Here is a 17,237-nt window from a genome sequence, read left to right as displayed (position 1 = left end):
AACAGAGTAGAATTTCCTGTGCAGACAGATGCTTTTTATATTTATAAAGCTTGAGCTCTTTTTTTCCCCCTCTTTAATGCTCTGGGAAACTGGAAACTGATATGATTTTTCGTATCAAGTTTAGTTTAACATATGGCAGAGAACTCTATGAGACGATCTCCAAACGTTGCAGTTAACAGTTTCCAGCCTACACAGGAAGCGGAGCTGTGCTTCTGACGCATTCCTGTTCTATGGGAAGACCACAGAGAACAGCCTAAAGTTAAACCACAGAAACTGTGTGCATACAAAGTGCAGCTTCCACTGAAACCACAGTAGCTCAGAAAGCTTTGGTGATGTTTCAATTCCACTTCGGCATTGTTCTAGCAAAATATTTCAAGGCATATCGATAACTAAGTAGCTGTTAAGTCTGTTCTTGGCTTTTACTTAGACAAACAAAAAACAAGCTCTGAATTTGGATACTGCATATTCTGAGGGGCCTCAGTTTAGTAATTGCCTTATGTTTGTAAGTCTTCTACTAGATTCTTAAGTATAACAAAAACAAAACAAACACCTTATCCACTCAGAGCCCTTGAGGAAGAGTGAGGATGATCTTTGTGCAGAATAGCTTTCAGGTACTACATTCCTCTTGTATTACAGAGTACATGAAAAATAAAGTATTGAATATACCAATTATCTCAGCTTTGCATAAAGTTGTATGTTTTGTCATAAAACTGTTCTATTCTACCACATAGCTATGTTTTTTGAGTTCTTGGGTGCTTTTTATTAGGTGTTCTTGTTTTTTTGGAGGGGGGTGAGTTCCTACTTTTTCTCTCAGCTTTGATTTCCTACTCCCATTTCTCTAGCACTCTTTCTCTCATGTTTGTGCATAGTATGTCCCTTAGGATGAGAAACCAGACTGACTGAGCAGTGTGTCCCTTCAAGGCTCTAAATGTGGGCCAGGGATAGTCTATCAACAAAGCACAATGACAGAAAAAGAATGAGGACTTTTCTGTTTCTCTTTGGTCAGATTAGGGAATTTCTTTGAGCCCCAGTTTCCTCATCTATGATGTGCCTCATAGAATTGCTGTGAAGATTGAATAAGTTAATATACACAAAGCCTCATGGAATTGTTGCTAGAATGAAATAGAGTCCCTTATGACAAGCATGGGCTTCCCTGGCGGCTCAGATGGTAAAGAATCTATCTGCCATGTGGGAGACACAGGTTTGATCCCTGGGTCAGGAAGATCCCCTCCAAAAGAGCCTGGCAACCCACTCCAGTATTCTTGCCTGGAGAATTCCATGGACAGAGAAGCCCAGCGGGCTACAGTCCATGAGCTCGCAGTCAGACACGACTGAGTGACCAACACTTTCACTTTCACAAGCATGGTGCCCATGGCCTGGCACAGAGCATCAACAGGTTCCCTTGTCTCTTTCTCTCCTGCTCAGGGGCCCTTCTGACTTATCGCCTTGTTTTTGCTGCAGTCCATACAGTTGTGAAAGGGAAAAAGCAGAATTACAGAAATATTAGTGTTTCACCACTTATCCTATGGAATTTTACAAGGTGTTAATATTTTGAAATTTGAAGAAAAAGAGACTTTAGATGCCCAAAAAGTATTGTTGAACCAAATCCCCTAATATAATACCTTGTCTTAACTAATTTCTATAAATGGTAATTCATAGTTGAACTGATTTGATCACTTTTTGTTAATAGAGACTCTTGTGTTAGTACTTTAAAAGTCAGTGCTTTATCTGTTAAAAAAAGATGATGAAAACTCATTAAAAGAAAAATTATAAAATACAGAAAAGCAGAAAGAAAAAGTCCCAAATTTCAACATCCAAAGATCCATTTCTTTTCAGTACTTTTATCTATAGTTTTTTTTTTAAGCAAGATTCTGATACCTTATATATAATTTTGAATCCTAGTTATACATAATATAGGACTTCCCTGGTGGCTCAGACGGTAAAGAATCTGCCTGCAACGCAGGTTCGATCCCTGGGTTGGGAAGATACCCTGGAGAAGGGAAAGGCAATCCACTCCAGTATTCTTCCCTGGAGAATTCCATGGACATAGAAGCCTGATGGGTGTATGGGGTCGCAGAATCAAACGTGACTGAGCAACTAACATAAATATTACATATCTTTTACTTCTCATATTATTGCTGAATTATTTGTAAGACAAAAGTTTAAATCTGCGTAATAGCCTAAGTGGACATTATGTACACATTTCCTTTCAGTTGGACATCATTTATTTCCATTGTCTTTTCCTATTACAATTAGCACTTTAAAAACAATCTAGAATAGATTCCTAGGAGTGGAATTATAGTGTTAAAGAATAGGAAGATTTCTTTTAAAGGCTTTTGCCAAAATGGAAAATGGCAATCTCAGAATTACAGTTTTAGTACGGAGGACACCTAGCCAAGCCTCCCTGGCATTTCACTGTCCTGTTTTCTCCAGATGAATCTTAGCATTTTTCACCCAGGATAGCAATCTCACCTGGGTTTGCTCACTTTACTGATGCCAGTGCAGTGAGCACTCAGATGGCCTGGTAACACTTTTGAAGGCTGACTTCTCATATCTTTTAAATATCTAAGTTCTAATAAGAGAGACCTATACTGTTATTATCTCATTGGCTGCTGAGTTCCTGACACATTGAGTTTACCCACAAGCCCTGCTGAACACAGCGTTCACCGGTTTGGAAGAAAAGATGTGGTCAACCTCCTCATCTTGGAAATCAAAAGGCCCAATTATCTGTGGGACTGATACCTCCCCTGAAGACAGTATCATATGACCTTCAGAAGGAACCACAATTCTGCTGAGACCCAAGACCAAAACCTCAGGAACAAATATATGCAATGGCAATGTGGCTTCTGTGAGGGCCTCCATCCAAGACAGGACATCACTGAGGCCTGTAGTAGGCAGCACAATTCTCCGGGACCTCAGGCAAGCGGGGTCCAATAGAGCACTGAGCGTCAGTGGAAGGCAGCCACGAAGAAAGGCAGTGGATTAAACCCCGCAAAGTGAAACCTTGTGAAGATCCTACTAGTTACTACAGGGAATGCTTAGACAATCTAAACCTCAGTTATAATACAATGCAATATGCCCTGGAGGTAAGATTGAAAGAGTACCGAGCATCCAGCAGGGAATATCAAATAGGTGAAATTCTAATTTGAATGTAACAGAACTTTCTTACATTATCCTGGCTACCTCTGATTTTCCTTTCCTAAACAGAATCCTCAGGCATTTTGGGGTACAGTGACAATTGATCTGGCTTTGACTGAATTCTTCTAGAGCTGAAGTTCCTACATCTAAGAAAAGAGTGAGCAGGCAGGGCACTGAGGCTTCACATCACAAGAGAAGCTCTCTAAGATGTGTACACAGAGATTTATGGAGAAGATGCTTAAGAGGCATCAATTAAAATAGAATATTGTAAACTACCTGCTGTTCCTAAAACACAGCAAGCACACTCATGGGGCTTTGGTACTTGCTGCTCCCTCTGCCTGGAGATAATATCAGGGAGGTGAGGGTTCAGTTCCCACAGGGTCCTGTAGGTCACTGTGAGGAGTCAGGCTTCTAAACTGAAGAAGGAGGTCTGGAAGATGTGAGCAGAGACATAATAGGATCTGACTTAGATTATTTCCCACTCAGTTACTTGAGGAGCATGTTATAAACCTATAGAAAAGCAAAAAATTAGGACAAAGAACATCTGTATATCCTTTACCTATTCTCCAACTAACATTTCACTCCATTTGCTTTGTATTTTCTTTGTTTCTCTCTTAAATGTACCTGTTATTTTGCTAAATCACTTGAAAATAAGTTGCAGATAGCAAAACACTGCCACTAAATCCGTAGCATGCATCATCTAAGAACACGATAAAATCAAATATAATCATGTCTAAGAAGGCATAATTAATTCAATATCATCTATTGTCCAGTTCCTATTTAAATTTCTCTATTTGTTCCATAGTTGTCTGTGATAAATCATATTTTCCAAGGATGCCCCCCACCCCACCAGTTTCTCTCTCTTCTAGAACTGTGTCACGCCCTTGTGGAGAGGTGGAATCAAATTCTCCTCCCTCTGTATGTGGGCAAGCAGCATGTGAGCAGACATGCTGCTGAGACTTCTGAATCCCAGGCAGTTCCGCTTCTGCCTTGGTCATCCTGACACCTGATGAGCTCTGTGTGAGCTCCTTCTTGCTGTGAGGAAGCCCCTAGAAGCCTGGGGAGAGGTCACAAAGGAGAGGGTGGGATGATTTGAGAGAACAGCATCAAACATACACATTATCATATGTGAAACAGGTAACCAGCGCGAGTAAGTTTGATGCATGAAGGAGGGCACCCAAAGCCGGTGCTCTGGGACAACCTAGAGGGAAGTGGGGAGAGAGAGGTGGGAGGCTGGGTTCTGGACGGGGGGGCACATGTATACCTATGGCCAGCTCATGTTGATGTATGGCAGAAGCCATCATGATATTGTGAAATAATTATCATCCAATTAAAAAATTAATTAAAAACAAACAAACACCAAAAAAAAAAAAGAGCCTCCAGACAGTGAGGAGATGCCCTGCCAGCTAGCAGCTGTTGCAGCTGCCAAGTTTTCCGTCTAGTCGCCATCTGACTGCAGCCTCAAGACACTGGAGACCAGGATCCTCAACCTGTGCAGCCCTTCCTGAATTCTGATCTGTAGGAACCATGAGTCATGATAAAATAATCACTGTCTTCTTTTTACCCATTGTGTTTTGGGGACACTTTGTTACCCAGAAGTGATAACTAGAAAAATGACTTTCATAGATATATATTTTTTAAAAACTCAGGATTGAATGAAGGCTTAAGATTTAAAAATTGCATTAGGTTATTATGTCTTTTGGGCTTCTTTGATGGTTCAGATGGTAAAGAATCTGCCTGCAGTGCAGGAGAGCTGGGTTTGATCCCTGGGTTGGGAAGACCCCCTGGAGGAGGGCATGGCAGCCCACTCCAGTGTGCTTGCCTAGAAAATCCCCATGGACGGGAGCCTGGTGGGCTACAGTCCATGGGGCTGCAAGGAGTCAGACATGACGGAGAGATTAGGAACAGCACAGATTATATCTTCTGGTTTCTTTTAAACTAGAATGATCCCTCTTCTTTAGTTTTTTTAAACATGATATTTTTTGGGAAAACTCCAGGACATTTGTTTTATAAAATATACCAGATTTTGGACTTGTGAGATTGCTTTTCCATGATTAAATTCATGGTTAAAATGTACTGTCAAGGGATTTCTCTGGTGGTCCAGTGGCTGCGACTCCATGCTTCCAATGTAGGGAGTGTGGGTTCAATCTGTCGCTGGGGATCTGGATCCTACATGCTGCAACTAAGAGTTTGCATGCTGAAACTAGGGATCCCACACGCCACAATGAAGATCGAGGATCCCACATGCCACAATTAAGATGTGTCACAGCCAAATAAATAAATAAAAATAAATATTAAAAAAAATCACAGCTGGGACAAACTCTGGGGGATACAAAGAGACTAAAAAATCCAACTGCCCCCTTAAAAAAATGTACTGTCAAAAAGATAAAAAAGTATCTTTTAAAGTTCTTTCACTTTTAGAAAAAATGTGGTAAAAAACATGAAATCTACCCTCTTAGCAAATTTTTTAATGTACAGTATAGTACGTACACATGGTTGTACGGTAGATGTCTAGAACTTTTCATCTTGCAGAGCTAGACCTCTATACCCACTGAAGAGCAACTCTCCATCTTCTCCCGCTAGCCCATTCTACTTTGTTTCTATGAGTCTGACTACTTTAGACACCTCAAGAAATGGATTTAGGCAGTGTTTGTCCTTTTGTGACTGGCTTATTTCACTTAGCATATAATGTCCTCAAGTTTCATTCATGTGGTAGCCTATGACAGGATTTTCTTCCTTTTTAAGGCTGGATAATATTCCACTGTGCATATATACCATATTTTCTTTATTCATTCATCTGTCAAAGGACATTTCTTGTCTACTGCAAATAATGCTGCAGTGAACATAGGATGGCCAATATCTCTTTAAGATCTCATTTTCAATTCTTTTGGACAAATATCCAAAAGTAAGATTGCTGGATCATATGTGTGCTAAGTCGTTCCAGTCATGTCTGACTCTTTGTGACCCTATGGACTGTAGCCCACCAGGCTCCTCTGTCCGTGGAATTCTCCAGGCAAGAAATACTGGAGCGAGTTGCCATGCCCTTCTCCAGACTGGACCATATGGTAGTCCTACATGTGGCAGTCCTATTTTTAATTTTTAAAGGAAACTCCATTCTGTTTTCCATAGTGGCTGTAACATTTCACATTCTCTCCTTAGAGGTTGCACCACTTTGCGCCACTATGATGTATGAGAGTATCTGTTTTCCCACAGCCTTGTTAACAGAATATTTTATCAGTCTTTTGAATTTCTGACAATATGGCGAATAACAAATGGTATCTCAGTATCTTTAACCTTGGATTTTTCTTCCTGTGCATGAAACTGACCATCTTTTCATAAAGTTCAGTCCAGTCGCTCAGTCCTGTCTGACTCTTTGTGACACCAGGGGCTGCAGCATGCCAGGCTGCAACACCAACTGTTCATCACCCTGTCCATCACCAACTCCCAGAGTCCACCCAAACCCATGTCCATTGAATTGGTGATGCCATCCAACCATCTCACCCTCCAGCATCCCCTTCTTCTCCTGCCCTCAATCTTTCCCAGCATCAGGGTCTTTTCCAATGAGTCAGCTCTTTGCATCATGTGGCCAAAGTACTGGAGTTTCAGCTTCAACATCAGTCCTTCCAATGAACACCCAGGACTGATCTCCTTTAGAATGGACTGGTTGGATCTCCTTGCAGTCCAAGGGACTCTCAAAGAGTCTTCTCCAACACCACAGTTCAAAAGTATCAATTCTTCGGTGCTCAGCTTTCTTTATAGTCCAACTCTCACATCCATACATGACTACTGGAAAAACCATGGCTTTGACTAGATGGACCTTTGTTGGCTTTTTAATATGCTGTCTAGGTTGGTCATTACTTTTCTTCCAAGGAGTAAGCATCTTTTTATTTCATGGCTGCAATCATCATCTGCAGTGATTTTGGAGCCCAAAAAAATAAAGTCTGACAATGTTTCCACTGTTTCTCCATCTATTTGCCATGAAGTGATGGGACTGGATGCCATGATCTTAGTTTTCTGAATGTTGAGCTTTAAGTCAACTTTTTCACTCTTCTCTTTCACTTTCATCAAGAGACTCTTTAGTTCTTCTCCCTCTCTGCCATAAGGGTGGTATCATCTGCATATCTGAGGTTATTGATATTTCTCCCAGCAATCTTGATTCCAGCTTGTGCTTCATCCAGCCCAGGGTTTCTCATGATGTACTCTGCATAAAAGTTAAATAAGCACGGTGACAATATACAGCTTTGACATACTTCTTGATTTGGAATCAGTCTGTTGTTGCGTGTCCAGTTCTAACTGTTGCTTCCTGACCTGCATACAGAGTTCTCAAGAGGCAGGTCAGGTGGTCTGGTCGTCCCATCTCTTTCAGAATTTTCCACAGTTTATTGTGATCCACACAGTCAAAGGCTTTGGCATAGTCAATAAAGCAGAAGTAGATGTTTTTCTGGAACTTTCTTGCTTTTTCGATGATCCAGTGGATGTTGGCAATTTGATCTGTGGTTCCTCTGCCTTTTCTAAAACCAGCTTGAACATCTGGAAGTTCACGGTTTATGTATTGTTGAAGCCTGGCTTGGAGAATTTTGAGCATTACTTTGCTAGCATGTGAGATACGTGCAATTGTGTGGTAGTTTGAGCATTATATATGACCCCATGGACTGTATATAATTCTCCAGGCCAAAATACTGGAGTGGGTAGCCTTTCCCTTCTCCAGGGGATCTTCCCAACCCAGGGATCGAACTCAGGTCTCCCAAGTTGCAGGCAGATTCTTTACCAGCTGATCCACAAGGGAAGCCCTTTCATAAAGTTAATGACTTTCAAAAGGATATCCCTGAATAGCATGTTGGGAGAAATGAAAGCACAGTAATGCAAACTCTTGAGTCAAATGAATTCTGTGAGTAGGTATTTCCAAGGCACCTAGGTTTTTCTTCAGATTCAAAGACAGTATATATATATATATATATATATATATATGCATGTATGTTAATCCACTGTCATTTATTGAGTCTACTATGCAACAAAATTTTGCAATGTATAGATTAAAAAATAGAATAAAACATGATGCTTTCTATTAAGGAATGCACAAACTATTGGATGAGAAAGATAACTGATTATAGAATTGAGGGCAAGTTATGTTATGGTTATGCCGTGTTCTATGAGAACACAGAAGAGAAACTGGAGAGTTGGGAGAAGTCTTCTGTAAAAAGACGATTTTCTGGAAGGTATGCCAGCCTGAGGTAGAGGCACTTGAAGGCAGAGAATGAGATAACAGGTCCTGTTTAGAGAACTACAAATTCTTTTGTATGTGTGGAGTGAAAGGTGGATAGATGAGATTTTTGAAAAAACAAACCATAAAGGTGTGTAGGAGCCAGGCTTAATTTTTTCCAAGTTAAAGATTTTTTGTTTGTTTATCCTATAAGTTATGTGAAACTATGGAAGGATTAAACAAAGAATAACATAATATTCATTTCTTTAATATCTAATTTCTTAAAAATATCTGTTTCAATGAGTTGAGAATTTACAATATTTCTGTTTTTCTTAACTATAGAATCAAAAAGATTTGATCATGCTTTCTTGGACTATTCTTAATTTCACAGTGGCAAGTAATTATATAATACCAGTTAGTCATGAAGAACACTGATAGAAAAATCGGGCTAATATGGAAAGTAGGAAACAAATGAAATAAAATGTCTTTTGGCTTTGCAAATTTAACAGTCTAAATTTAACAGAACAAAAATTGTTTTAAATGTTGATGTTATATGTAACATCAACAAGATTTACTGTTTTAAGACAAAAAATACATAGTTTATTATTCATAGTTCTTTAAAAGTACATTTGACATTTTTCCTTAGCTATAACTACTTATTATAGCTTTTTTTCAAAAGCACTTATTTTTTGTTTTTCACTCAAAAAATGGGTTGCTTTTTCTAGATAATGGCCAGAAATTTTAAGCTATTCACACATTTTCCTGGTACCAGGTAACTGAGTCATATGAAGAGGTGACATGCGTCACGTTAAGGCCAGTTTACCCAGGAGTGCAGAAGCAGTGTGTTGCAGTGGTGGAAGCACCGAACCCAGAGTCGGGAAGGCTGAGGTTCTCTTCAGAAAAACACAGGCGTGATCTTGAGTCTAAAACTGGGTGATCAAGCAGAGGAATTTTGTGGTTCTTTCCAGCTTTAATTATCCATTGTTCCATGTCAGGCTAATTCATCATCACTTGTAAAAACCTGCCAAACATTTAGGGTCCCGTAAAAATTTCCTGGATCCTGAATTTCTTTCTCTTGAAAGCAGAGAATCTGCTAGAATGTAGTTTTATTAAAACCAAGCTTATTATTACTCACATTTGGATATGCCCCTAAGTCAAGTGATGCCCCTAAAACATAGCTATTCTTGCGTTTAGTTAGTCATTTAGAAAACATTTAGTGACCTCTTACTAGATTTAAAACATTACTCCAGATACCATGGGAAGCACAAAAATGAAACACACAGAGTTCATTCTGCAAGAATGTCCCCTCATACAGAAGAAAAGGTGTTATATATACACACGGATAACTGTGCAGCAAGGCAGGTGTTAGGTGACACGTGGGACAGATAGGGAACAATTGGAACTGAGTAAATACTAATTCTTCCCCTGATATATCACTAAATAAATAATTACATTTTATAGCCTTCACTGTTAGTGTTACATAATTCTTTCTTCTTGTTTTTAACGTAACATTTTCTGTGTGTGTGCTGGTTTTAAGAGTATACATGTTCAATGTAGACCTCTAAAAATTAGGCAAATGAGCGAAAATCATCTTTAATCTTATGATCTAGGGCAACCATTGTTAACATTCTGCTGAATTCATTCAGTTTATTTGCATGCTCACATCTAGTTTTCTAATAACTTAATTTTTTTCATTAAATATAAATATTTTCTATATCATTAAAAATTATTATACAATGTATTTTTTAATGGCCGAATGTATTCCACTCTGGGGGGAACAAAATTTGCTCTTGTAGTACCCATACCCCATTGTTGGACATTAAATTTCATTCATTCACATATGAAATACTTCTTATCAAGGTCTGGAGTATCACTGAAGCTCATAATTACTATCTTTCAAATCTGCTATAATTAAAATTTTTTCTTTACTGTAGTTAGTAATACTCGATTCCATCAGATTTTCTCATTCTCATTCAGTCCTTAAAAAGTGTCATGTGCTAAATTACTAGCATGCCTACTTGTACCTGGACCTTTCATTTTCTTTTCTTTTTTAAAAAACTATTTTGTATTGGGGTATAGCCAGTTAACAAAGTTGTGATAGTTTCAGGTGAGCAGCAAAGGGCCTCAGCCATACATGTACATGTATCCCTTCTCCCCCAAACTCCCCTCCCATCCAGGCTGCCACACAACACTGAGCAGAGTTCCCTGTGTTATACAGTAAGGACCTTTCTTAATTTTAACAGAGACTTTATCCAGACATTTTATTTTGGGATGGAGAATTCATGGGAAACAGGCCATGGGAAACACTCCTCACTCTGTTCTGCAAGGCAGACCTCACTAACTAACGAGAGTAGTCTTTCCTTGGCGAAGACGTGGGCTGAGTCTAGAAGTGCGCTTCTTAACCACAAGTCTCTAGGGAACTATAGTTGCTTCCAAAAATTGGAGTTTGCGTGCCAGATGAAGTTAATTTGGATTCCTTGAATATATTTTGGTATCTAGCAAGGTCTGTCATTTATTTTGAATCCCAGGATTTATCTGAAAGTAATTGTCTACTGAAGGTTTTCTGAATCAGAAAAGAACGTTTTGGGAAGTTTTTTCTCCCGTTTATTCCCTGTGAATCTCCTCAGCAAGACAAACAAATTTGCCAAAGGTAATAACCTTTATCAATAGATAAAGGCCTGAAAAGTAGCAAATTTTGCTAAACATTTGAAGGGTTTGTTCAGTTCAGTTCAGTCGCTCAGTCGTGTCCAACTCTCTGCGACCCCATGAATCGCAGCACTCAAGGCCTCCCTGTCCATCACCAACTCCCGGAGTTTACTCAAACTCATGTCCATCGAGTCGGTGATGTCATCCAGCCATCTCATCCTCTGTCGTCCCCTTCTCCTCCTGCCCCCAATCCCTCCCAGCATCACGGTCTTTTCCAATGAGTCAGCTCTTCACATGAGACGGCCAAAGTACTGGAGTTTCAGCTTCAGCATCAGTCCTTCCAATGAAGGATTGGGTAGGACTGATCTCCTTTAGGATGGACTGGTTGGATCTCCTTGCAGTCCAAGGGACTCTCAAGAGTCTTCTGCAACACCACAGTTCAAAAGCATCAATTTTTCAGCGCTCAGCTTTCTTTATAGTCCAACTCTCACATCCATACATGACCACTGGAAAAACCATAGCCTTGACTAGACAGACCTTTGTTGGCAAAATAATGTCTCTGCTTTTTAATATGCTATCTACGTTGGTCATAACTTTCCTTCCAAGGAGTAAGCGTCTTTTAATTTCATGGCTGCAGTCACCATCCGCAGTGATTTTGGAGCCCCTCAAAATAAAGTCTGACACTGCTTCCACTGTTTCCCCAGTTAGTTTAGTTCAAATTAGTATCCAAGATTAACATAAGCTTTACTATGAGATTTTTTTCAGTTAAGAAAATAATACATTTTTTAATTAGTAAAAATTAAATATTTGTAACTATATTGGACATGACCAATGCAAAGAAATAGAGGAAACAATAAAATGGGAAAGACTCGAGATCTCTTCAAGGAAATTGGAGATACCAAGGGAACATTTCATTCAAAGATGGGCTCAATAAAGGACAGAAATGGCAAAGACCTAACAGAAGTAGAAGATATTAAGAAGTGGCAAGAATACACAGAACTGTATGAAAAAGGTCTTAATGACCCAGATAACCACCATGGTGTGGTCACTCACCTACAGCCAGACATCCTGGAGGGTGAAGCCTAGTAGGCCTTAGGAAATCTTACTATGAACAAAACTAGTGGAGGTGATGGAATTCCAGCTGAACTATTTAAAAATCCTAAAAATTGATGCTGTTAAAGTACTCCTGTCAATATGCTAGCAAATTTGGAAAACTCAGCAGTGGCCACAGGACCAGAAAAGGTCAGTTTTCATTTCAATCCCAAAGGAAATGCCAGAGAATGTTCAAACTACTGTATAATTGTGCTAATTTCACATGGTAGCAAGGTAATGCTCAATATCCTTCAAGTTAAGCTTCAACAGTATATGAACCGATAACTTCCAGATGTATAAGCTGGATTTAGAAAAGGCAGAGGAGCCAGAAATCAAATGGCCAACATTGGTTGGATCATAGTAAAACCAAGGGAATTAAAAAAAAAATCTACTTCTGCCTCATTGACTAAAGCCTTTGACTTTGTGGATCACAACAAACTGGAAAATTATTAAAGAGATGGGAATACCAGACCACCTTACCTGCCTCCTCAGAAACCTGTATTCAGGTCCAGAAGCAACAGCTAGAACTGGACATGGAATAACGGACTGGTTCCAAATTGGGAAAGGAGTACATCAAAGCTGTATCTTATCACTCTGCTTATTTACAGAGTACATCATTTACCTTATTTACATCAGGTAAAATGTTGGGCTGGATGAAGCACAAGCTGGAATGAAGATTGCTAGGAGAAATATCAGCAACCTCACATTTGCAGATGATACCACCCTGATGGCAGAAAAGCAAAGAGGAACTAAAGAGCCTCTTGGTGAGGGCGAAAGAGGAGAGTGAAAAACCTGGCTTAAAGCTCAACATTCAAAAAATGAAGATCATGGCATCTGGTCCCATCACTTCATGGCGAATTGATGGGAAAAAAGTGGAAACTGACAGATTTTATTTTCCTGTACTCCAAAATCACTGTGGACAGTGATTGAAGCCATGAAATTAAAAGACACTTCTCCTTGGAAGAAAAGCTATGAGAAATCTAGACAGTATATTAAAAAGTGGAGACATCACTTTGCTGACAAAGGTCCATATAGTCAAAGCTATGGTTTTTCCAGTAGTCACGTGTGGATGTAAGAGTTGGGCTATAAGGAAGGCTGAGTACTGGAGAACTGATGCTTTCGAACTGTGGTACTGGAGAAGATTCTTGAGAATCCCTTGGATGGCATGGAGATCAAACCAGTCAATCCTCAAGGAAATCAACCCTGAATATTCATTGGAAGGACTGATACTGAAGCTCTAATACTTTGACCACCTGATGTGAATAGCTGACTCACTGGAAAAGACCCTGATGCTGGGAAAGATTGAAGACAGGAGGAGAAGGGAATGACAGAGGATGAGAAGGTTGGATGGCATCACCAACTCAATGGACATGAGTTTGAGCAAACTCTGGGAGATAGTGAAAGATAGGAAAACCTGGCATGCTGCAGTTCATGGGGTCACAAAGAGTCAGCCACGACTTAGCAACTGAACAACAACAACAACTGGTCATGAATGATCTAGTTTTGAATTTCTTCTATGTTAAATACAACTAATTTGGTTTAGAAAGTTCTGAAATTACAATACTGCTATGAATTTCTTAAGCGCCAAAGCAACTGTTGTTTAAAAAAATCAAATAAATGATTACCTGTTCACAGTCCTATTGCTTTTTGTTGAAAGGAAGTAGAAAACATTAGAATTTTACAGATTATAGATTAAGGAGTCTTAAAATTATGGTGATAATGTTACCATATTAAGAATATTTTAACTGAGTTTTCAGTTCACAATCAGGCATTGGTTTAACTCTTTTCATTGAATTGAGGAAAAAAATGAAGGAAACCATATGAGATGATTCCAAAGAGACTTCCATTTGTAAAGAAGATAGAAGAACCAGGTTATTTCTGATAAATAAATCAGAATTATTTATATTTTGGCAGTAGGACGGTTAATAAACTTCCAAAAGGCCAAATGTCATATTAATTCAGACTATAATGATTTTTTGATATATGTGCTAATTTTGCCCAAAGATGAGTTATTTACTTACTTCTATCTCATTTTCTAGGAGCTGAGAAATAGATAGCTATTGAATACTAGTAGACAATGAAAAACATCTGCAATTTTGATTGCAAAACCTGTAAAATTAAGGTCAAGAGAGGGGTCTTAGAATTTCTTCCCATTTGGAGAATTACATTTTAAAAAAAATCTTGAATATTGCTGACATTAGGGACAAATTTACTATAAATAAATACAGCTTTACATTTTGTATCAGTGATTTTCAGAAGGGAAATAAAAATCCCTTCTTTTCCTTATACACCTTACTTCAATTAGTTATTTCTCATGAACTCTATAACACTTGCCTCAAACAGAAATAAATACAAATGGTTCCTTTGGGAGCTGGTATTAACTGGCACCTTGATATTAAGAAGTAAAGGAGAAAGAACAGGCTGCTCTGCCCTGTCCTGAGACAGAGCAAAACAAGATCTAACGTGACTGTTCCAGCAGTGACCATATTTGCTTATCTAATTTCTCTCCCATTTCACTTCTACATTTACTTTAAGTAAGGAAAAAATAGGGGTATAGTCACCTAAATGAAAAACTGGTCCCATTAGGAACAGAAGAGTTTTATAGGTGAAAATTCTATTCTGCATAAAAGCAAGAATATCTGAATTTTGATGACTTTCCATTGCAGAGAAGGGTTTGCTAGAGCACTTCCTTGGTTCCTCTGTGAGTTCCTCATCTCATTACTACTTGGAGAATTAGTTTGCCCCCATTACTAAATATGGTTCCATTTAGTTATTAATTACTGTTTTGTAACTGAAACTTCATATTGATTTGGCTGATAACCACCAAAACCCTGCCTGTTTGTCATCTGTTTTGTCATTTTTCATTATTTATATGGAGAAAAGCTCAAAGTACTTACTGGGTTGAGGACCACAGTGAAGAAAAGTTCACCTCCCTGGATACTCTTGTCCAGCTCTTTAGGACCTCCTGGATATTCTTTATAGAAAATCGTGTGAGTGAAAAGCCCACAGGTTTGTCTTGGGAGAACCTGAAGGAAGAACGAACAAGTAAGGGAAAAGTTCCCTTCAACCAATTAATATGCTGACTTAGCTTCTTCCCTCGTGGAAGATAAAGTTGGTGTCATTATTCAACTCTTTACTGTGGTGGTTTAGTTGCCAAGTCATGTCCAACTCTTGCGACCCCATGGACTATATAGCCTGCCAGGCTCCTTTGTCTGTGGGATTTCCCAGGCAAGAATACCGAAATGGGTTGCCATTCCTTCTCCAGGGGATCTTCCCAACCCAGGGATCAAACCCAGTCTCCTGCATTGCAGGCGGATTCTTTATCTCTGAGATACTTCATCCCCCAAATCCTTCATAATCTGGAAAGTGGGGATGACATCACTATAGGAGGAATACTGAAGACAGTGGAAGAAATATGTAAAAACTAAAACAGACTTTGAATTATTTTAGCCACTTATCTATTTTAAATCTCCAAGTCATTACTTCTGTTATGAAACCTAGTATGTTCCAGCATCTTATGAAATAAAACAAAAAAAGTAAAAATGAAATTTAAAAAGTATTGGATTTGCCTGTGCTATACATTGTAATTTTAGGCAAAAAATTTAAGGATAATACTTCTATCAAATTCTACACATGCATTATAAAATGAAGTCAATTAGTAACTTAATATGATTCTTAGGAAATAACATTTTAAATTAGAACAAACATTTGAGACACAAGTCATAGTTTCTGCTCTACTCTGAAAAGACCACTGTAGGTTGTAGTAACTGCCACAAATTCTAAGTCTGAAGACTGACAGTTCCAAAAGAAAGAAAGAGATTATGCATTTGGTTAGCAATTTTTGTAATGCATCACAAACAAAATGATGAAAAGGTCACTTAGTAAAAGGTATTCTTTTTATCTTTTGTATATAGAAGCCATTATTTACTTCAATTACACATATTTGTGATAAGGGTTTTTTTTTTTTCCCCAAATTCTTACAGCTTTCCTGGTAAAATGGCAGTATAATTTTAAAAGGGTGAGCAAAAACTGTGCAAGGTGGTACAATCTTTAGCTAAATTTTATGTAATGACTTCTTTATGATCTGCATTTGTCATTATTCACTTGAAGTGGTAGAAAATAAATGAATATATTTAGGAGAGATACAAGTTTTACGGAATTTTAAATAGACAGGTCTTCAGCTTATTGTCCTAAGCAATCAATCTTCAGTTTTTTCTGTTTTGATTCTTAAAGCACAGTTGGTTCAGTTGTTGTCAAAATATTACTGTACAGGGCTCCCCATGCTTTGCAGTTCCCTAGAAATATACTGGGCGGGGGGTGGGGGGCTCTTTTCTTTCATTTGAATGTGTATTATTATAAATTTCAATCTAGTCCTTGAAAGTTTTCTTAGAAAACATGATTCTCAGCTCAATCACTATATTATATATTGCTGTGTAAATCAAAACTGAACATATCCTATTTATTTTGGTAAACTGGTTAAAGTTATATCCTTAGAAGCTATTTTATCTTGATGAGATCATTCAGAGAACTTCAGTTTAACTGCAGAGTATTAGCTCTGATGATGGTTATGTTTAAAAACATTATATATTCTCATAATGTTATACACAAAATCAACAACAAAAAAGAACTAAGTGCAAAAATATTCTAACCGAATCAAATATATTCCTTAATAACTCATGGAAATACAATTTCCTGGAAACAGCAGTTATTTATTTCACAAATACTGATTCAAAATTCTATGCAAGTCCAGGTGGGAGAACACAGTGGTATATCCTTTATATTCAAGAAGGATTTAAAGTGTATGGGAGGTAGAGAGAATTATCCCAAAGCTAAATAATGAAATGCCTACATGTAATTAAATGCCAGGTTAGTTTTACATTTTAAATATGCATGATTCTGAATCACTTTTAGGATTTAGCTTTAATATCTTGCTTGAAAAACTGTGGTAACATAAAGAGCCAACTTTGGGACTTGATTATCTAGCTGATTCTATGCAATAGATAGAGAAGTGAAAAGATATTTGAGCCTCATTTATTTCTCAAATTATTTGTATTTGAACAGAGGGAAGAGGAAGTGTTAGGCTTTACCCTGCAACTGTGGGGAGGATCACACTTGCTGAGAGGATGAGAGTCACTGTGAGCCCTAGGATGGTCAGTGGACC

The 17,237-nt window shown here is 38.3% G+C and overlaps 1 protein-coding gene across 3 annotated transcripts in view; it reads right to left on the bottom strand.

Moving 5' to 3' along the window:
* Positions 1-17,237, bottom strand: part of LOC122422296 (bifunctional heparan sulfate N-deacetylase/N-sulfotransferase 3) — a 188,426-nt gene that overhangs the window by 66,512 nt on the left and 104,677 nt on the right. For all 3 annotated transcript variants that reach the window (XM_043438703.1, XM_043438704.1, XM_043438706.1), the window contains exon 6: positions 14,974-15,102. In XM_043438703.1, the coding sequence (XP_043294638.1) occupies positions 14,974-15,102 (129 nt within the window). The remainder of the gene's footprint in view (positions 1-14,973; positions 15,103-17,237) is intronic.

This window comes from Cervus canadensis, chromosome 19 (genome assembly GCF_019320065.1).
Source record: "Cervus canadensis isolate Bull #8, Minnesota chromosome 19, ASM1932006v1, whole genome shotgun sequence".
NCBI classification, from domain to species: domain Eukaryota; kingdom Metazoa; phylum Chordata; class Mammalia; order Artiodactyla; family Cervidae; genus Cervus; species Cervus canadensis.
Note: the sequence above shows the minus strand (reverse complement) of the source record. Positions and strands in the feature narration are given on the sequence as shown.